The sequence below is a fragment of the Salmo salar genome, chromosome 13 (assembly GCF_965601325.2).
Source record: "Salmo salar chromosome 13, fSalSal1, whole genome shotgun sequence".
NCBI classification, from domain to species: Eukaryota; Metazoa; Chordata; class Actinopteri; order Salmoniformes; family Salmonidae; genus Salmo; species Salmo salar.
The window spans coordinates 86,898,739-86,918,541 of record NC_138303.1 but is presented as its reverse complement, the minus strand read 5'-3'; the positions used below and the strand labels follow the sequence as shown (position 1 = coordinate 86,918,541).

General features: G+C 42.1%; 1 protein-coding gene and 1 long non-coding RNA gene across 2 annotated transcripts in view; one reads left to right on the top strand and one right to left on the bottom strand.

Annotated features, from left to right (window-relative positions):
* The window catches only part of LOC106567810 (transcriptional regulator ATRX), a 36,892-nt gene that overhangs the window by 12,883 nt on the left and 4,206 nt on the right, over positions 1 to 19,803 (top strand). Inside the window, exons 15-29 of the mRNA XM_014137568.3 lie at positions 13,446 to 13,628; positions 13,777 to 13,921; positions 14,033 to 14,142; positions 15,395 to 15,538; positions 15,647 to 15,824; positions 15,939 to 16,076; positions 16,218 to 16,393; positions 16,535 to 16,652; positions 16,753 to 16,883; positions 16,973 to 17,010; positions 17,162 to 17,304; positions 17,467 to 17,623; positions 18,341 to 18,441; positions 18,549 to 18,657; positions 18,864 to 19,041. Of these exons, the coding sequence (XP_013993043.3) occupies positions 13,446 to 13,628; positions 13,777 to 13,921; positions 14,033 to 14,142; positions 15,395 to 15,538; positions 15,647 to 15,824; positions 15,939 to 16,076; positions 16,218 to 16,393; positions 16,535 to 16,652; positions 16,753 to 16,883; positions 16,973 to 17,010; positions 17,162 to 17,304; positions 17,467 to 17,623; positions 18,341 to 18,441; positions 18,549 to 18,657; positions 18,864 to 19,041 (2,049 nt within the window). The remainder of the gene's footprint in view (positions 1 to 13,445; positions 13,629 to 13,776; positions 13,922 to 14,032; positions 14,143 to 15,394; positions 15,539 to 15,646; positions 15,825 to 15,938; positions 16,077 to 16,217; positions 16,394 to 16,534; positions 16,653 to 16,752; positions 16,884 to 16,972; positions 17,011 to 17,161; positions 17,305 to 17,466; positions 17,624 to 18,340; positions 18,442 to 18,548; positions 18,658 to 18,863; positions 19,042 to 19,803) is intronic.
* LOC106567812 (uncharacterized) lies at positions 6,798 to 19,512 on the bottom strand. Its single transcript, XR_001320179.3, has 4 exons — positions 19,211 to 19,512; positions 13,733 to 14,136; positions 13,426 to 13,592; positions 6,798 to 8,375 (listed from the first exon to the last, which is right to left on the bottom strand). It is a non-coding gene; the product is annotated as an uncharacterized LOC106567812 (long non-coding RNA).

The window sequence follows — 19,803 nt, the reverse complement described above, 5'->3', positions numbered from 1 at the left end:
CCTCTCTGCAAATCCTCAAGCCCTGTCAGGTTGGATGGGGAGTGTTGCAGCACAGCTATTTTCAGGTCTCTCCAGAGATATTCGACCGGTTCAAGTCCAGGCTCTGGCTGGGCCACCATTTGTCTTGATGATAGCTTTGCACACTCTTGGCATTCTTTCAACCAACTTCATGAGGTAGTCACCTGGAATGTATTTCAATTAACAGGTGTGCCTTTTTAAAAGTTAATTTGCGGAATTTCTTTCATTCTTAATACGTTTGAGCCAATCAGTAAGTGTTTTGACAAGGTAGGGGTGGTATAAAAAAGATAGCCCTATTTGGTAAAAGACCAAGTCCATATTATGGCAAGAACAGCTCAAATAAGCAAAGAGAAATTACAGGCCATCATTACTTTAAGACATGAAGGTCAGTCAATCCGGAAAATGTCAAGAATTTTGAGAGTTTCTTCAAGTGCAGTTGCAAAAACCATCTAGCGCTATGATGAAACTGGCTCTCATGAGGACCGCCACAGGAATGGAAGCCCCAGAGTTACCTCTGCTGCAGAGGATAAGTTCATTAGAGTTACCAGCCTCAGAAATTGCAGCCCAAATAAATCCTTCACAGAGTTCAAGTTTTTAATTTTAAATTTTTTTATTTCACCTTTATTTAATCAGGTAGGCTAGTTGAGAACAAGTTCTCATTTACAACTGCGACCTGGCCAAGATAAAGCAAAGCAGTGCGACACAAACAACAACAACACAGAGTTACACATGGAATAAAAAAACATACAGTCAATAACACAATAGAAAAAGTCTATATACAATGTGTGCAAATGAGGTAAGATTAGGGAGGTAAGGTAATAAATAGGCCATAGTGGCAAAATAATTACAATTTAGCAATTAAACAATGGAGTGATAGATGTGCAGAAGATGAATGTGCAAGTAGATATACTGGGGTGCAAAGCAGCATTTTTTAAAATAAATAACAGTATGGGGATGAGGTAGTTGAATGGGCTATTTGCAGATGGGCTATGTACAGGTGCAGTGATCTGTGAGCTGCTCTGACAGCTGGTGCTTAAAGTTAGTGAGGGAGATATGAGTCTCCAGCTTCAGTGATTTTTGCAATTCGTTCCAGTCATTGGCAGCAGAGAACTGGAAGGAAAGGCGGCCAAAGGAGGAATTGGCTTTGGGGGTGACCAGTGTAATATACCTGCTGGAGCGCGTGCTATGGGTGGGTGCTGCTATGGTGACCAGTGAGTTGAGATAAGGCGGAGCTTTACCTAGCGGAGACTTATAGATGACCTGGAGCCAGTGGGTTTGGCGTTGAATATGAAGCGAGGGCCAGCCAACGAGCGCATACAGGTTGCAGTGGTGGGTAGTATATGGGGCTTTGGTGACAAAACGGATGGCACTGTGATAGACTGCATCCAATTTGCTGAGTAGAGTGTTGGAGGCTATTTTGTAAATGACATCGCCGAAGTCAAGGATCGGTAGGATAGTCCGTTTTACGAGGGTAAGTTTGGCAGCATGAGTGAATGATGCTTTGTTGCGAAATAGGAAGCCGATTCTAGATTTAATTTTGGATTGGAGATGCTTAATTTGAGTCTGGAAGGAGAGTTTACAGTCTAACCAGACACCTAGGTATTTGTAGTTGTCCACATATTCTAAGTCAGACGGGCGGGCAGGTGCGGGCAGCGATCGGTTGAAGAGGATGCATTTAGTTTTACTTGCATTTAAGAGCAGTTGGAGGCCACGGAAGGAGAGTTGTATGGCATTGAAGCTTGTCTGGAGGTTAGTTAATACAGTGTCTAAAGAAGGGCCAGAAGTATACAGAATGGTGTCGCCTGCTTACATTTTACATTTTAGTCATTTAGCAGACGCTCTTATCCAGAGCGACTTACAGTAGTGAATGCATACATTTCATACATTATTATATTTTTTTCCCCGTACCCCGTACCCCGTGCTTAGAGGTGCTAACGGTAACAGCAACAGACACATCTCGACATCAACTGTTCAGAGGAGACTACATGAATCAGGCCTTTATGGTTGAATTGCAGCAAAGAAACCACTACTGAAGGACACCAATAATAAGAAGAGACTTGCTTGGGCCAAGAAACACGAGCAGTGGACATTAGACCAGTGAGAATCTGTCCTTTTGGTTTGATGAGTCCAAATTTGAGATTGTTGGTTCCAACCGCTGTGTCTTTGTGAGATGCAGAGTAGGTGAACGATCTCCCCATGTGTGGTTCCCACTGTGAAGCATGGAGGAGGAAGTGTGATTGTGTGGGGGTGCTTGGCTGGTGATATTGTCTGTGATTTATTTAGAATTCAAGACACACTTAACCAGCATGGCTACCACAGCATTCTGCAGTCATATGCCATCCTATCTGGTTTGGGCTTAGTTGGACTATGATTTGTTTTTCAACAGTACAATGACCCAACACACCTCCAGGCTGTGTAAGGGCTATTTGACCAAGAAGGAGAGTGATGGAGTGCTGCATTAGATGACCTGGCCTCCACAATCACCCGACCTCAACCCAATTGAGATGGTTTGGGATGAGTTGGACCTCAGAGTGAAGGAAAAGCAGCCAACAAGTGCTCAGCATATGTGGGAACTCCTTCAAGACTGTTGGAAAAGCTTAACAGGTGAAGCTGGTTGAGAGAATGCCCAGTGTGCAAAGCTGTCATCAAGTCAAAGGGTGGCTACTTTGAAGAATCTACAATATAAAATATATTTTTATTTTTCTAACTTTTTTGGTTACTACATGATTCCATATGTGTTATTTCATAGTTTTGATGTCTTCACTATTATTCTACAATGTAGAAAATTGAACGAGTAAGTATGTCCAAACTTTTGACTGTTACTATACCTGTCCCTACACATTTTTGATTATGAGACGCACTGCGTTATCCGGTTCCATTACCGTTGAGAGACCATTTGATCTGACCTTGCTGATTTGTCCAAGAATACGTGCAACAGCTTGAGAAGCCCTAGACCAGGATGAGAGGTTACACAGGCGATCTGCAAGACTTACTTGTTCTGTGGTTCTTGTGTTTAGTGTTTGAGCCTTTCTGACTTCCGGGTCTCCTAATGGCAATTTTGAGACCACGTATTCTGTGAGAAATATTTTTCTTCTACAAAAACTTGGGTCCTGTGAACCAATCAGATGATAGCAGTTCATTGACGACAGTTAGGCCTCTGGATGCATGATCTGTGGGATTTTTGTAAGTCGGGACCTGTCTCCATTGGTGAGAAGATGTGCTGAGATGTATCTTCTGCACTCAGTTGGGTACAAATGTGTGGAATTGTCACGCCTCATTGTTAATTTACCATACAACTACTTTGGAGTTGGTCCAGAAGAACTCTTCAAAATCAGCATTTCTAAGTTCCTCCTTGAGAACGTTGCTTGCTTTTACTTGAGACAAATGCAGCTGTGAGTTCTAGTCTGGGAATAGTTGTGACCTTTTGTGGGAGTGACACAAGATCTTCCCATGACTAGAGCACAATGAATTTGGCCCTCTTCATTCTTGAGTTTCAAATATGAACACTGACCATATCGGCTCGTGCTTGCATCAGAGAAATTATGTAGCCCTGTTTAGGTAACCCTTTCAAAGTCAGTAGGTACATAACTACGGGGTATGTTCACCTCCAAATGAATAAGATCATTTTTCCAACATTCCCACTTTGGTTGAAGTTCATCAGTCAGAGGGTCATCCCAACCTGTGCCATGCCTACACATGTTCTGCAGTACTCTTTTTCCGTTGAGCAAGAATGGAGCTACAAACCCTAAAGGATCATACAAGGAGTCAACCGTAGACAGTACACCTCTACGTGTTGCAGGTTGGTCCTTGAGATTGACATTGAACTTGAAGCAGTCAGACTCAATGTGCCACTGAATCCCGAGTGCTCTTTCTGATGGCAAGTCATCACATGCGAGGTTAAGGTCCTTAATGTCGGATGCACGTTCACATGGCGGTATGCGTTCTAGGACAGCTCTGTCATTGGATACAAACTTGTGCAGTCGAAGACCACCGATGGCACAAAGTTTTCGAGCCTCCTGTGCAAACTGAATAGCATATTCCGAACAGTCTATGCTTGTGACCCTATCATCGACGTAAAAGTCGCTCATGATGAATTGTGAGGGTATAGGTCTCTGTTCTCCTTAGCTAGATGCTTCAGTCCATAGTTTGCACATCCAGGAATTGGTACAGTGCCAAACAGATGCACCTTCATGCGGAACTCTTGAGGCTCTGCAGTAATGTCTCCCTTTTTCCACCAAAGGAAGCACAGATAGTTTCGGTCAGTGTCGGGCACATGGAATTGGTGACACATCTCAATGTCACACATCAATGCAATAGGGTGCTGCCGAAAACGCATGAGAACACTGTTCAGCTAGCTCATCAAATCAGGCCCTGGAAGCAGATGGACATTTAAACTGGTTCCCTTGTACTTGGCAGAGCAATCAAATACTACGCGTAGCTTATCTGACTTCTTAGGATGATAAACGCCATGATGAGCAATATACCATTTCTCGCCTTCATTTCCATCATCTTCAACTTCTCCGCGTCACCCTTTTCAATGACCTCATCCATGAATTTGACATAACGTTCCTTTATATCTTTCATCCTTTAACAGTTTCCCTTTGAGATGTCTGAGCCGTACAATGACGAGTTGTTTGTGGTTGGGTAGATTGGGTCTCTCCTTAAAAGGCAAGGGCATTTCATAGTGGCCATGACTATTTTTCCTTATACCATCATTCAGCTTGTTCAGGAAGAGGATGTCATCCTGAGACACTGTCTTGCCATCTTCACTGGTGTCCTTGAAATTGGACTCCAGAATGCGAATAGCATCTGCAGGGATTACTGAGGGGACCTTTTTGACGATGACCCGGTGACAGACTAGTGACGCTTGGTGTATCGATGAATGGCGATGAGCGTCCCACAATGCTCTGTCCTAAGACAGTTCGAACAGCGTAGGGCTCATCATTTTCACCTAAAATCACTTGTTTTGGTGCCATTGCCCTTGAGCAGTTCTAGCCTATCAGAAATGTTGTGTCTGTGACAATCATTAACCTCTATGGGCTAGGCGGGACGAATTCGTCCCACCTACGTAACAGCCACTTGAAGCCTGTGGCGCGATTTTCAAAACCTTAAAATTCCTATTACTTCAATTTCTCAAACATATGACTATTTTACAGCTATTTAAAGACAAGACTCTCGTTAATCTAACCACACTGTCCGATTTCAAAAAGGCTTTACAACGAAAGCAAAACATTAGATTATGTCAGCAGAGTGCCAAGCCAGAAATAATCAGACACCCATTTTTCAAGCTAGCATATAATGTCACAAAAACCCAGAAGACAGCTAAATGCAACACTAACCTTTGATGATCTTCATCAGATGACAACCCTAGGACATTATGTTATACAATACATGCATGTTTTGTTCAATCAAGTTCATATTTATATCAAAAACCAGCTTTTTACATTAGCATGTGACGTTCAGAACTAGCATACCCCCCGCAAACTTCCGGGGAATTCGCTAACATTTTACTAAATTACTCACGATAAACGTTCACAAAAAGCATAACAATTATTTTAAGAATTATAGATACAGACCTCCTCTATGCACTCGATATGTCCGATTTTAAAATAGCTTTTTGGTGAAAGCACATTTTGCAATATTCTAAGTACATAGCCCAGGCATCACGGGCTAGCTATTTAGACACCCGGCAAGTTTAGCACTCACCATAATCATATTTACTATTATAAAAGTTTGATTACCTTTTGTTGTCTTCGTCAGAATGCACTCCCAGGACTGCTACTTCAATAACAAATGTTGGTTTGGTCCAAAATAATCCATCGTTATATCCGAATAGCGGCGTTTTGTTCGTGCGTTCCAGACACTATCCGAAATGGTAAAGAAGGGTCGTGCGCATGGCGCAATTCGTGCCAAAAAATTTCTAAATATTCCATTACCGTACTTCGAAGCATGTCAACCGCTGTTTAAAATCAATTTTTATGCCATTTTTCTCGTAGAAAAGCGATAATATTCCGACCGGGAATCTCCTTTTCGGCAAACAGAGGAACAAATCACAAAGACGGGGGCGGTCAGGTCACGCGCCTAAGCCCAGAGTCCCTTGATCGGCCACTTGAGAAAGGCGATAATGTGTTTCAGCCTGGGGCTGGGATGACGACATTCAGGTTTTTCCCGGGCTCTGAGCGCCTATGGACGACGTAGGAAGTGTCACGTTAGAGCAGAGATCCTTAGTAAAAGATAGAGATGGAAAAGAAGTTCAAGAAATGGTCAGACAGGCCACTTCCTGTAAAGGAATCTCTCAGGTTTTGACCTGCCATTTGAGTTCTGTTATACTCACAGACACCATTCAAACAGTTTTAGAAACTTTAGGGTGTTTTCTATCCATATGTAATAAGTATATGCATATTCTAGTTACTGGGTAGGAGTGGTAACCAGATTAAATCGGGTATGTTTTTTATCCAGCCGTGTCAATACTGCCCCCTAGCCCTAACAGGTTAAATGTGAAGATTATTTATATCAAATCAGTTCTCTAGGTTTAATTATTACGTGATTAAACTAATCATGTAAACATTAATTAACTAGGAAGTCGGGGTACCACAAAAAATGTTGAGATTAAAGTTATAATTTTCTGAATATAACTTCAGATATTTTAATATTGAATCAATTAGTCTTCTATTAATGAATTCTTAATTGTTACCTCATTAGTCTCATTCCAAACGTTGTAAAATTCTTGGTTATCTGCACAAACCCTAGTTTCAATAATGAGTCAGCAATATACAAAATGTCTTTAATAATTTATTTACTAACTAACTAAATAATCACAGAAATACATCACAAACAAACAGTAGATATTGGTTACTAACTGATAGAAAAGTCCAGAGTTGGCTAAACCAATATGATGGCTTGGTAGACAAAGGAAAGGGGTGGGGACTGAGAAAGTGCGGAAAAGGGATTTACTACACACAGTCTATAATTGTATTAATTGAAATGCTAATCCTTTGCACATGAACACGGATACTTCAGAGTACCATTCGGAAATGTTCTCATATATAGATGCTTCGGCGGTAATCGGTATTCTCGTTCTAGACTTATGTAATTTCTAGCTGCAGACTAGTAATTATTCGTCTAAGATTTTTATTCTGTAGTGATCGATAGTCTCAGAGTTTAACCATTTCCGGCCGTGTAGCCAAACTACAGCTGTATGGTCTCCGATGGCCTATAGAATTGTAGCCACTGACTAGTTCATCTTTATATGAAAATCCATACTCTCATTTAGAAGGTTAACATGACATTACATCTTTTCACAAATAGTTTCATGTTTAATCATATATGTTTCACAATATTTAGATGTAAACCTGACAGCTGGGACATGTACACTTTAAGAGATACAGTTATGTGTGTTTCCTGTCCTTCATGAGATCACCAAATGAAACATACTCGTCATAACCGTCCCTTAAGTGTCCATGAACCATTCCCACATTCTCAAAAATAGAAATATTGTTTAGTTCTCCCATTTTGGGGATTAGGAGTTTTGAACAAAATATGTACTTTGTTCTGGTAGACTGTCTCAATACTGCATGGCAGTTTCTATCAGGTATTTATGACCTGTCGTAAAGTCATAAAACTGTGGAGAGAGAGGGGGGGGCTATGATCTTCCCCCCAGGGCACGTCATGACAGAAGGCCAACCTGACAATCCTTCAGTGTTGGGATTTCATCTACTACCATGGAGTGATGATTCCAGTGCTTGGCCGTTTCACAGGTCGGAATGTGGGTGCGGTTTACAGGTATGCAATCCTTGGTTTAGGTAGGAGGAAGATCGATTTGGATGGTAGAGCTGTAACCTCTCACACGAAGCCCTGAGACTATTTTGCTTTTCACAACTGTCACGTCCTATCATAGTAGTTAATTTCAGTTTCACTGGCTTGTAAAGCATTGCTCACTTCCGGGTCAATGAATTTAGTATCATTCTTGGTGTCAAGCAGGGCGTAGACAAGTTTTTCAGCACCTGACATGTTCCTTTGACACCCACACTGATATGATCATGGAAGTGTTAGTAGATTGTCCTTTTCCAGCTATGTTGAGTGACAATGCAGTTGCTGCCTCATCCATATTATTTTGGTAAGAAATCGGCAGAGGTGTATGCTTTTCCCGTTTTACCTAACTGTCATTGTGGAGACACGTGGGATGCTTTCCTTTGCAGGTGTCAAATGTGTGGTGATGACGATAGTCCTTTGCACTGTGACCAGATTTCAAGCACCCATAGCAAAGCTTATTTTCTAAACATATTTCTGTCGCTCCTCCAGAGACTTGGTCATGAATTTAGAACAGCCATGGAGCTGATGCTTATTGTCCTGGCAATCTAGAAGAAAAAGAAACACACACCTATTAAGGCGAGGTGCTGGCTAGCGGAGTAAACTTGAAAATAAGGGAGAGCCGCACACTAGGAGCTCAGATGCAAAAATGTAATATCCAACGTTTCGACAGCCAAGCTGTCTTCATCAGGGTATGATCACAAACACTGCGAGATGACTCGTTTATATAGTGTCAAAAGACACACAGATGTCTGTAATCATGGCCAAGTGTGGCCTAATATCATTGGTTAATTCTCAAATATAAAAATGGCATACAAAGAACAGCATACAAAAAAAACGAATGGATAGCATACGATCATAGATTCATTTTAGACTACACAAGCTTACAAACAATTACAATGGCAAAGTCACAATCACAAGAATGGCTTAAGATCAAAGTCTATGTTGAGACCAAAGGGTGCGAAGGTCTTTAAGTTAAAGATCCAGGCAGCCTCTCATTTTAACAATAAATTATCAAGGTCACCCCCTCTCCTAGGGAGGGTGACATGTTCGATGCCAATATAACGCAGAGACGAAATTGAGTGGTTTGCTTCCAAAAAGTGGGCCGCAACTGGGTAAGTCAAGTTTTTGCACCTAATGGTGCTACGATGCTCTGAGATACGTACTTTTAATTCACGCTTTGTTTTACCCACATAATTTTTACCACAAGGACAAGTTATAAGATAAATAACTGCCTTAGTGGAGCATGTAATAACACCTTTGATTGGGATCGATTTTCCTGTTTGTGGGTGTTTGAAGGATCTACATTTATAAGTGCCATTACATTGAGCACAGCCATTACACTTGTAGTTTCCATACAGTATGGGTGCAAATAGACGTTGTTCAGGAATATCTTGGGGTGGTAAATCAGAGTGTACCAATTGGTCTCTGAGATTTCTGCCCCGCGAGAATACGACCAAGGGAAGGTCAGAAAACACATTACCGAGCCTATCATCGTATTTTAGAATGTGCCAATGTTTGAACGATTCCCTTAATTTATTCAGAGCACTTTGAATAGCGGGTAGTTAGAACGCAAGAATGCGTCTTTTTGCGAGATTGACCTTGAAAAAGGTCATGTTTTGTTTTGAATTTTATCAATGGCAATATTAATCTGATAATTTTTGTACCCCCTCTCCTTGAACTTTCTTTGCGTCTCAGCCATATTTCTGTCGAAATCTGATTGTTTTTTGCAAATTCTTTTGATTCTACAGAATTGGCTGTAGGGCAAACTATTTTTCAAGGGAAGTGGGTGACAGCTATCAGCCCTCAACAAACTGTTACGATCAGTAGGTTTCCTGTAAAGATCATTGTATAGAACATTGTCTTCACACAAGATCAGAAGATCAAGAACACTGATTTGACGTGTATCAGGTTGCATAGTAAATCTCAAATGCTCAGAACAGGAGTTAAGAAAAGCATGGAACGCCTGGAGCTGTTTTGCATAACCCCTCCATAGAACAAAAATATCGTCAATATACCGTTTCCAAATAATGATGTAAGGCAAGAAAACATTTTTGAGAGGATTGAAAATAGACTGTTTCTCCATGTAACCCACATACAAATTAGCAAAGTTAGGAGCCATGGGGGATCCCATTACAGTACCCTTCTTCTGAATAAAGAAATCGTTTAGAAACATGAAATAGTTATGTGTGAGTACTATTTCAGACAATGTTATAATGCAGGCACTGGAAGGTAGTTCATTAGGGTCACGTTGCAGAAGAAAATGTTCCATAGCTTCAATACCGCCCTCGTGTGGAATATTTGTGTATAACGACTCAACATCAAAAGTAACTAACACGGTATTCTCAGGGAGAGGATCAGAGATCATACTGCTGGTGTCCTTTACAAAGGAGGGGAGCTGTTCTGCGAGTGGTCTAATAAAAAAGTCAACAAAAGTAGATAGAGGGGCCGTTACTGTGAGACAGGGGTGGATGGAAGTAAGTGTCATCCCACCTGCGTCTGCCCTGGAGGTTTTGTAACATTCTTGTGTAATTTCGGCAAAGTATAGAAAGTGGGAATTTTAGGGTGTTGAATAGCCAAAAAGTCATTTTTTTTTTGGTTATCTGACCAGAACTTAAATACCCATCTAGGACAGCAAAGATAGTATTCTGAAATTGGGAAGTAGGGTCACTTCTGAGTTTCTTGTAAAAGGTATTGTCAAGCAGCTGTCTATGACGCTCATTTACATAATCTGTCCTATCCATGAATACCACCGACCCACCCTTATCAGCAGGACGAATAAGGACTGACGTATCAGATTGTAAATCAAGCAAAGCTTGTTTTTCATCCTTAGATAAATTATGGAAAGATTTGGACTCCTGTTTGTTCTTAAGGAGATGAACAACATCTTTTTCAACAAGTCTGCAATATGTCTCAATAGAGTGATTGCGATTGGCTGGAGGTACAAAATAACTCTTACTTCTAAAAGGAGTCGGAGTACGTGCAGGTGAGCAACCTACTTGTTCAATAGAAACATCACGATTAGGGGAGCTGAAGTATTCCCTTAAACGGATGTTTTAAAAAAACTTAAACATGTCTACCTTAACATCAAAATCGTTACACTGAGTTGTAGGCATAAAATATAACCCTTTATTAAGCAAGGAGATATGGGCAGGGCTCAATATCTTGCTTGATAAATTAAAGACACTCAGTCCCGTGGGTTCTGGGACTGTGAACGGTCTCCTCTGCCTCTGGGAGTAGTTTCTTCTTACCCCGTTGGGTGCGGCATCTCGTCGGTGCACGTGTCCACGGCCACCTGCGCCCTTCCGTCGGCCCAGTCTCTCGTTGAAAAAAAAACTACCACTGGAAGCCGATGAGGCGCTGGTTGTAGAGTGTTGGTGAGACGGGGGTGGATGGAAGTAAGTGTCATCCCACCTGCGTCTGTCATGGAGAGGAGGAGCAGGACCTCCTCTGTCAGGGTTTCTCCAGAAGTAGACTTTATCCTCGGCCTTGTCTTTGTTGAATTTCTTGATTTTAAGTTCCTTTATTTCTGTAGACAACTTGTCCTGGAGCACTTGGTTAGTTTTCATCAGTTCATTGAATATGACATCATCATTAACAGCTATGCTTTCCTTTGCAGGTGTCAAAGGTGTGGTGATGACGACAGTCCTTTGCACTGTGACCAGATTTCAAGCATCTATAGCAAAGCTTATTTTCTTCACATATTTCTGTCGCTCCTCCAGAGACTCGGTCATGAATTTAGAACAGCCATGGAGCTGATGCTTATTGTCCTGGCAAAACATACACGGAGGCCTTGCACTTGCTTTGGCTGACTTTTGATTCTCACTATCTGTGAATGTTTGAGTGCTGAGAACACTTTCCATTCTCCTCTTAGTCTCCCTGACATTTCGTTTCTCAGTGGTACATTCGGATGAACGGAGAGCATAGAAAGAAGTTATCTTATTGCAAGCAATCTCTGCTTCCATCGTCATCAAAGTAGCAAATTCCTGGAAACTGGGGAATTCTTGACTATTGTTCAAGGTTTGTGTAACTTGTCTGTTCCAATAAGAAGCTGCCCAGTCAGGCAGTTTTTGAACTAGCTTCTGATTCTCTTTACAGTCATTTAATATCTGAAGACCTTTAACATAGGTATAGCATCCTGACAGGCATTTAAAAAAATCTGAAATATCTCTGAGTCCTACGGTGTCCTTAAGTTGAGTTTTTGGCCAGTTTGCAAGCCTTTCTCTAAATGCCCTCTGTATGACAAATGGCTGGCCATATCTATGGTTGAGTTTGTTCCACACGTCTTTGTAGGCCTCGTCATCATTTCTGTAGAAAGTACCATTCAGGGTCTTACGAGCTGGGCCACCCACGTACTTCTTAAGATAATAAAGCTTGTCAACTGACAAGACACTTCTTTGATCGATAAATGACACAAAAGAGGCTTTCCACTCAAGGAATTGAATTGGATCACCATTGAATACAAATGGCTCTGGCATTGGAAGTCGATTAAGGGCTATGCTATCTTGGAAGGCTTGAGCCAGAGAAGTCACATCCACATGAGGTAATGATGCTGGGGCATTAGAGAGTTGTTGAATGGTAGTTGGAGTAATGTTGTTGACAGTTCAGAAGCTAGTTTTCCGTACTACCTCCTGGTTCTAGGCCTATAACCTGGCCCGAGCTGCCTTTACATCTCGCTTTGCCTGTAGTTGTTCCAACTCACATCCTTACTTTACTGCTCTTCTGAGTGTTGTATCATTTCCTTTTGTTTCTTTTTCTCCAGCAACACTTCATACTCAACTTCCTTTGCTGTCAGCTCTGCTGTTGCATCTGCACGTTTGGCTGCCATACATGAGGCCATGGAGTGATGGCTGCATTGAGCACTGGACTTGTGACTCATTTGTGAGACTGTAGATCCGTAAATGGAGCGAGTGTAGTCGCGATCAAGTAACTCACTGAGACAACGTTTTTCCTGTTCAGCATCAAGCTCTTCATCAATGCCTGATATCTTTTCATAGGCAATTCTGATAATATCTGCTGTAACTGCCACACCTGTGTCGACACGACGCCTTAACTCAGTTGACTGTGTGATGTGACCTTGAATTTCAAGATAGATGCTCATGACATCATCCGTTCCTTTCTTCAATGTGTCGATCAGAAATGCCAGCTGGCTCTCTGTTATATCTGACTTTAGCTGCTCTCTTGCTTTGCGGGCTTGGATCTTTCATTGGTCATACATTGGTCATGCTTGCAATGCAAGCATTTTGTATGTAGGGTTCTTTGGTCGGACAGAGCATCGAAGGCCTTGAGGTTCCTCGTAGACATCTTGAAGTTGACCTTGGAGGTCATTCAGAGCTTGTTCTTTGGCTTGATTTTCTTCCTCAAGGATTTTCTTCCTTATCACCATCTCATTTTACATTTGCGTTGTCAGTCACCCTTTTGTATCTTTCTTACTAACTTCATTGATGTGTAACTATTGGATTTCTGAGATGTATGATGATCATTTTGCTATTCTTGATTTATTGTTTGTGTACTATCAGGTGCTAAATGTATCATTGTTAAAATGTATGTTCTTTTTTTACAGTGTGTTAAAGGGTTCTTTAACTGCTGGTGACTTACTGATCTATCTATCTAAACAGAGTGACGATGAAGAGAAGGACGGCGAGGAAGGGGACAACAAAGGTACACCTAAGGGCCGCAAGAAGATCCGCAGGATCATCGTAGACGAGCACCTTCGCTCGGAGACCCAGAGAGCCCTGAAGGAGGAGGAGGAGAGACGCAGACGCCTGGCAGAAAGAGAGCAGAGGGAGGACTTCAGAGAGGTACACTACACACAGCTGACCCTCTCCATGCACTGTAGAATCCATGCACTATCAGAAATGTCATACTAATACAACATTTTATTTGATTAAATTATATATTATACCATTTTGTATTATCAGTTTTGGTCTAATGGTGGTTTCCTCGCAGGTGATTGTTATTGAGGATGAGGCGTCTCATGTGACCTGTCCCATCACCACTAAGCTGGTCCTGGATCAGGATGAGGGGACAAATGAGCCACTCATCCAGGTGCACAGGAACCTGGTGACCAGGCTCAAGCCTCACCAGGTGGATGGTAAGTCTCGGTTTTTATTTCAGTTGTACAAACCCAATACAGAGTAAGTCAAATACAGTGGCTATCAGCATTGCCCCTTCAATTTGCTGTATCTCTTCCTCCTTTTGATAGGTGTGCAGTTTATCTGGGACTGTTGTTGTGAGTCTGTGAAGAAGGCCAATTCAACCCCTGGATCAGGCTGCTTACTGGCCCACTGCATGGGCCTAGGGAAGACACTGCAGGTAAAAGGAAGAATACAGTAGGAGTGTTGTCATATGCATATGTCATTCATAAAACAGTATCTTTTGTTAACAATACTAGAGATACTCCACTGAACAAAAATATAAACACACCATGTAAAGTGTTGTTCCCATGTTTCATGAGCTGAAATAAAAGATCCCAGAAATGTTCCATATGCACAAAAAGATTATTTCTCTCAAATTCTGTGCATTAATTTGTTTACATCCCAGTTAGTGAGCATTTCTTCTTTGCCAAGATTATCAATGCACCTGACAGGTGTAGCATATCAACAAGCTGATTAAACAGCATGATCATTAGGGATGCGTGTTTAGTCCCCTCCTGTACTCCCTGTTTACCCACGACTGTGGCCAAGCACGATGCCAACACCATCATTAAGTTTACTGACGACACAACAGTGGTAGGCCTGATCACCGGCAACAATGAGACAGCCTATAGGGAGGAGGTCAGAGACCTGGCAGTGTGGTGCCGGGACAACAACCTCTCCGTCAATGTGAGCAAGACAAAGGAGCTGATCGTGGATTATAGGAAAAGGAGGGTCGAACAGGCCCCCATTAACATCGACGGGACTGAAGTGGTGCGGGTTGAGAGTTTCAAGTTCCTTGGTGTCCACGTCACCAACAACTGTACCCCGCACATTGACTCGGTACCCTCTGTATATAGCTTCGTTATTGTTATGTACATTTCTTGAGTTACTTTTTGATTGATTCGATTTTTTTACTTTAGGTTATTTAGTAAATATTTTATTAACTATATTTATTGAACTGCATTGTTGGTTAAGGGCTTGTAAGTAAGCATTTCACGGTAAGGTCTACACCTGTTGTATTCGGCGCATGTGACAAATACAATTTGATTGCACAAGTGCACCTTGTACTGGGGACAATAAAAGGCAACTCTGAAATGTGCAGTTTTGTCACAACACAATACCACAGATGTCTCAAGTTTTGAGGACTATTTCTATCTGTAATAAAGCCCTTTTGTGGGGGAAAATTCATTCTGATTGGCTGGGCCTGTCTCCCTAGTGGGTGGGCCTATGCCCTCCTAGGCCCACTCATGGCTGCGCCCCTGCCCAGTCATGTGAAATCCCTAAATCAGGGCCAAATGAATTTATTTTAATTGACTGATTTACTTCTATGAACTGTGACTCAGTAAAATCTTTGAAATTGTTGCATGTTGCGTTTATTTTCGTTTAGTATATAATACCAGAATCTCTTGCTTCAATATTTTCTCATGTAGGTGGTGACATTTCTCCATACGATGCTGCAGTCAAAGTGCATGAACTTCAGGACTGCCCTGGTGGTGTGTCCACTCAACACAATCCTCAACTGGGTCAACGAGTTTGAGAAGTGGCAAGTTGACATGGGAGCTGACAAAGTCAAGGTAGCCAAGAAGATATATATATATTTTTTGTCAAATACATGCAGAGGTTATTGATATGCATTGTAGTATATTCAAGGTATTTCATGTTTCTTCTTTTCCATCTCGTAGGTGACAGAGTTGGCCACACTGAAGCGACCACAGGAGCGTTATATTGCCCTGCAGAGATGGCAGATGGATGGTGGTGTTATGATCATGGGCTATGAGATGTACCGTAACCTCACACTAGGCCTCAAAGTCATCCACGGAAAATTCAAAAAGACCTTTGACAGTACTCTGGTCAATCCAGGTACATCCTCCACCAATTATGTGCATGTGAAGTGTTGAGAGGTATGTACAATTTTGAAGTAGTATAATTGATTGGTGTTGAAACTCTTAATACACTACATTTGTTGTACTCCAGGTCCAGACTTTGTGATCTGCGATGAGGGTCACATCCTGAAGAACGAGGCATCCAACATCTCTAAAGCTATGAGTGCCATTAAGACCAAAAGGAGGGTGGTACTGACAGGCACACCACTGCAGAACAACCTCAATGAGTGTAAGGAGGCCTGCTTCAGTTTGAACACAGCCTATAACAGCCTTTCCATTTAAGCTACTTCTCTGGGCAGTATGTCAACGTTTGGGTTAGTTTATTCATGTTTCAGGTGTAGCCGTGTCTTATATATTTTTGTTTTCTCAGACCACTGCATGGTCAACTTCATCAAGGAAAACCTTCTGGGCTCAATCAAGGAGTTCCGGAATCGCTTTATCAACCCCATTCAAAACGGCCAGTGTGCAGACTCCACCCCAAGAGACGTCCGCATCATGAAGAATCGCGCCCATGTCCTTCATGCAATGTTGGCGGGATGTGTACAGGTGAGACAGCTCAATTACTAGGAGTGTATGGCACCTTTATTTGTAGTTTATCAGAACCACTGCTTACTTTTTTACAAGTATTGGTTGTGAAGTTCTTTGTCAGTTTCCAGTGGCTACACTTAGTGTGTTTTCCTCTGTCAGAGAAGAGACTACTCAGCCTTGACCAAGTTCCTGCCCCCTAAACATGAATATGTTATGGCAGTGAGGGTGACCCCTCTCCAGTACAGACTGTATCGCTACTACCTGGACAACTTCACTGGTAAGAACCTCCATCGTTAGCTCAGAAAGCTCTGTACATATCAATGAAATGTGCATTATTTAATAAACCTTTTGGAGAAAAAAGCTGCATGTGTGTTTAGGAGCTAGGTCTGTGGTTGAGGGAGCCAGGGGCAAAGCCGGAACCAGCCTTTTCAAGGACTTCCAGATACTCAGCCGAATCTGGAACCATCCCTGGTGTCTGCAGCTCAGTTATATCAGCAAAGAAAATAAGGTAAACAAAAACGACTATTTTCTCATCTGCAGACGGATCCTGAGGCATGTCAGTCAAACCGTCATCAACATAATGCTCTTTGTTTTCAGGGCCATTTTGATGGGAAGCACCAGGAGAAACCTGAGAGGTGTGTCAGCATGAGTATTCAGTAGGCTACCCAAATCTTTTAACTGCTACCGCTGTGTGATGCCTGAAGTAGTTTATTACCACCAAATGACAGATAAAATGCAAATAATAGATTGTTGCCTTTCATAACTTTACCTTTATGTCCCACTCAGGAAAGAGAAGGAGAACAAGGGGAAAGTGGTGAATGCTGATGAAGACAGCAAGGATGTGGTGATCCTGGTGTGGAACAGCACATCAAAGGGTGTCAATGTGGAAGGAGACCAGCAAGCAGGTCCACTGGTTCCAGTGGTAAAAGGTAGAGTTGTCTCTTCCATTCAGGAAATTACTTCACCGAGTCTATTACAATACCTTCTAGTGTTACTATTGAACATTTTGAAGGATTTACCTTATATTAATGACTTATTTGTTAGTCTCATTCATTTGAGGTCAGTGGTGATATTGTATGCTCTGTGTTCAGCGTTGAGAGCGTCCACCAGTTTCAGGCCTGACAGTCCGGCTGCAGACTGGTACAAGTCAATGCTGAGTGACTCTGACGCCACCATCCTGGGACACTCAGGGAAGATGGTGCTGCTGTTTGAGATTCTCAGAATGGCAGAGGAACTGGAAGACAAAGTGTAAGGCTGAATCCCAAATCATCCCCCTTCCCCTCGCCCCTCCATTTATGCGTTCACGCACGCCTCCGCCATATTCACTAGTGTCCCAAAGCTGAGGAATTGAAAATGATGGAGGGTGTAGGGGCTATTTAGACCCTCCGATAAACACTTTGACCGAGCAAGCTATGCTTCAGAGCGAATAGGTATCCCAAAAACACACCACATTATTTTGAGTTTGCACAATTTCACACAAAAGAATGGAGAGCCGTGCCTAATTATAAGCCACCTGTATTTGTTTTTGTCTAATTTCAAAGCTTGACACATGTAACATATGAAATACATCCCAAATTAAACGTTTAACTGTTACTGATGTTTATATCTTGTAAAACGACAGGGAATTTTCTCATTTGAATTTCATGCTAATTTTATTATTTAAATGTAGAACATGAATTGCATCATTCAAGTCACGAGTGTGTCCTGAAGTTGAAGGGTTTATTTGATCCCCCCGCCACTCTAGAAGTCACCATCTAAGTTTCGTCAGCAACATGACAACAGAGGGCCCTCCAAGCGAGTTGGTAGGGGTGAGGGGCTGGTTTGGGATTCACCATAAGTGTGCTTGGGAAATGGATTCAGGCACCAGGGGTGCATTTCAAAAAAGAAGGATCAAGTTAGCCAGTTTCACAGAGCAGATTTGTTGAAATAACCAATTCTTCATCAGTTGCTGTTGTATATTTACAGGTTGGTGTTCAGTCAATCCTTGATCACATTAGACATGATTGAAGATTTCTTGGACCTCACCAACAAAGCCAAAAACAACAGGCAATCATCCCTATACAAAGGTACCAGTCCCGTTGGCTTTTCAAATGTTATAGTTTTACAAAAAAAAATGCATCTTCATAGTCTATTATTGTGTAATATTTTCTTTATTTCCTTTTCTAAACTGTAGGTGATGGCAGCTGGATCAGAAACACTGACTATTACCGTATTGACGGGTCCACCAGCGCCACATCCAGGATGAAATGGGTGCAAGAGTTCAATGATGCCACCAACGAGCGGTACATTTCTGTCTTACTGCTGTACTTTTCTACATCTCACAATTCGCTGTACCAAACCACAATATGAAGCATAACACTTTACTTAGTGATGTATTATTATATGGCAAGGCATCAGTAATTGTAGACCTAATGTGAATTGATGAGATGGTCTGTTTTTAAGATCACACTCACTACTTTGATTTAATTTCATCCCCCTTTTCATTCAGGGGTCGTCTGTTTCTCATCTCAACAAGAGCTGGGTCCCTTGGGATCAACCTGGTAGCAGCTAACAGGGTCATCATTTTTGATGCTTCATGGAATCCCTCCTATGACATCCAGAGCATCTTCAGGGTGTACCGTTTTGGCCAGCTGAAGGCTGTGTTTGTCTACCGTTTCTTGGCTCAGGTAATCACATCTCGTATGACCCTATCTCCTGTAATATGATTGTCGGACACATTGTATGATTACATATTGTGGCAAACCTCTTCAAAGTTAGGAGCGTTTGTCACAAATTAAGTGGGAAACTGTCACCAAAGTCAGCCCAGAATGAAAGTTCTTTCGAACATGACAGTACCTGTGTGTTTGTTTCGCTGTCCTGGTCCACCCAGGCCGCAGGTAAGGTCAAGAATAGCAGGGTTCGGTACACAAATCTGGTTCTCGGTAGGTCCAGGTCTAAACGCCAACAGGTAAGTCCAAAACAGTCCAGCTCGTACACGGTAAATCCAGCCAATGTAGATTGTCTCTTTCTCTAGGGTTCATAGATCCTTCCCGCCCTCTCTCTCTCTCTCTTCCTGGTTTTTCTTGACCTTTTATCTGTGGGTCGGCTCCACCTTCTGAGGGTTCCCCTTGCTTCTGGGAATTGTAGTTTTGGCAGTCGGCCATTTTGTGATCTGTAGTTCTGATCGGGGTGGCCATTTTAGTGATCGGGCAGAGCCCGTTTATTAGTTCTGCCCTCACATATCTGCCATTTATCACTCGACCCCCTTCTTTGCCACAATATGAACTCAGCAAAAAAAGAAATGTCCCTTTTTCATGTCCCTGTCTTTCAAAGATAATTTGTAAAAATCCAAATAACTTCACAGATCTTCAATGTAAAGGGTTTAAACACCTTTTCCCAAACTTGTTCAATGAACGAACATGCACCTGTGGAACGGTCGTTAAGCCTCT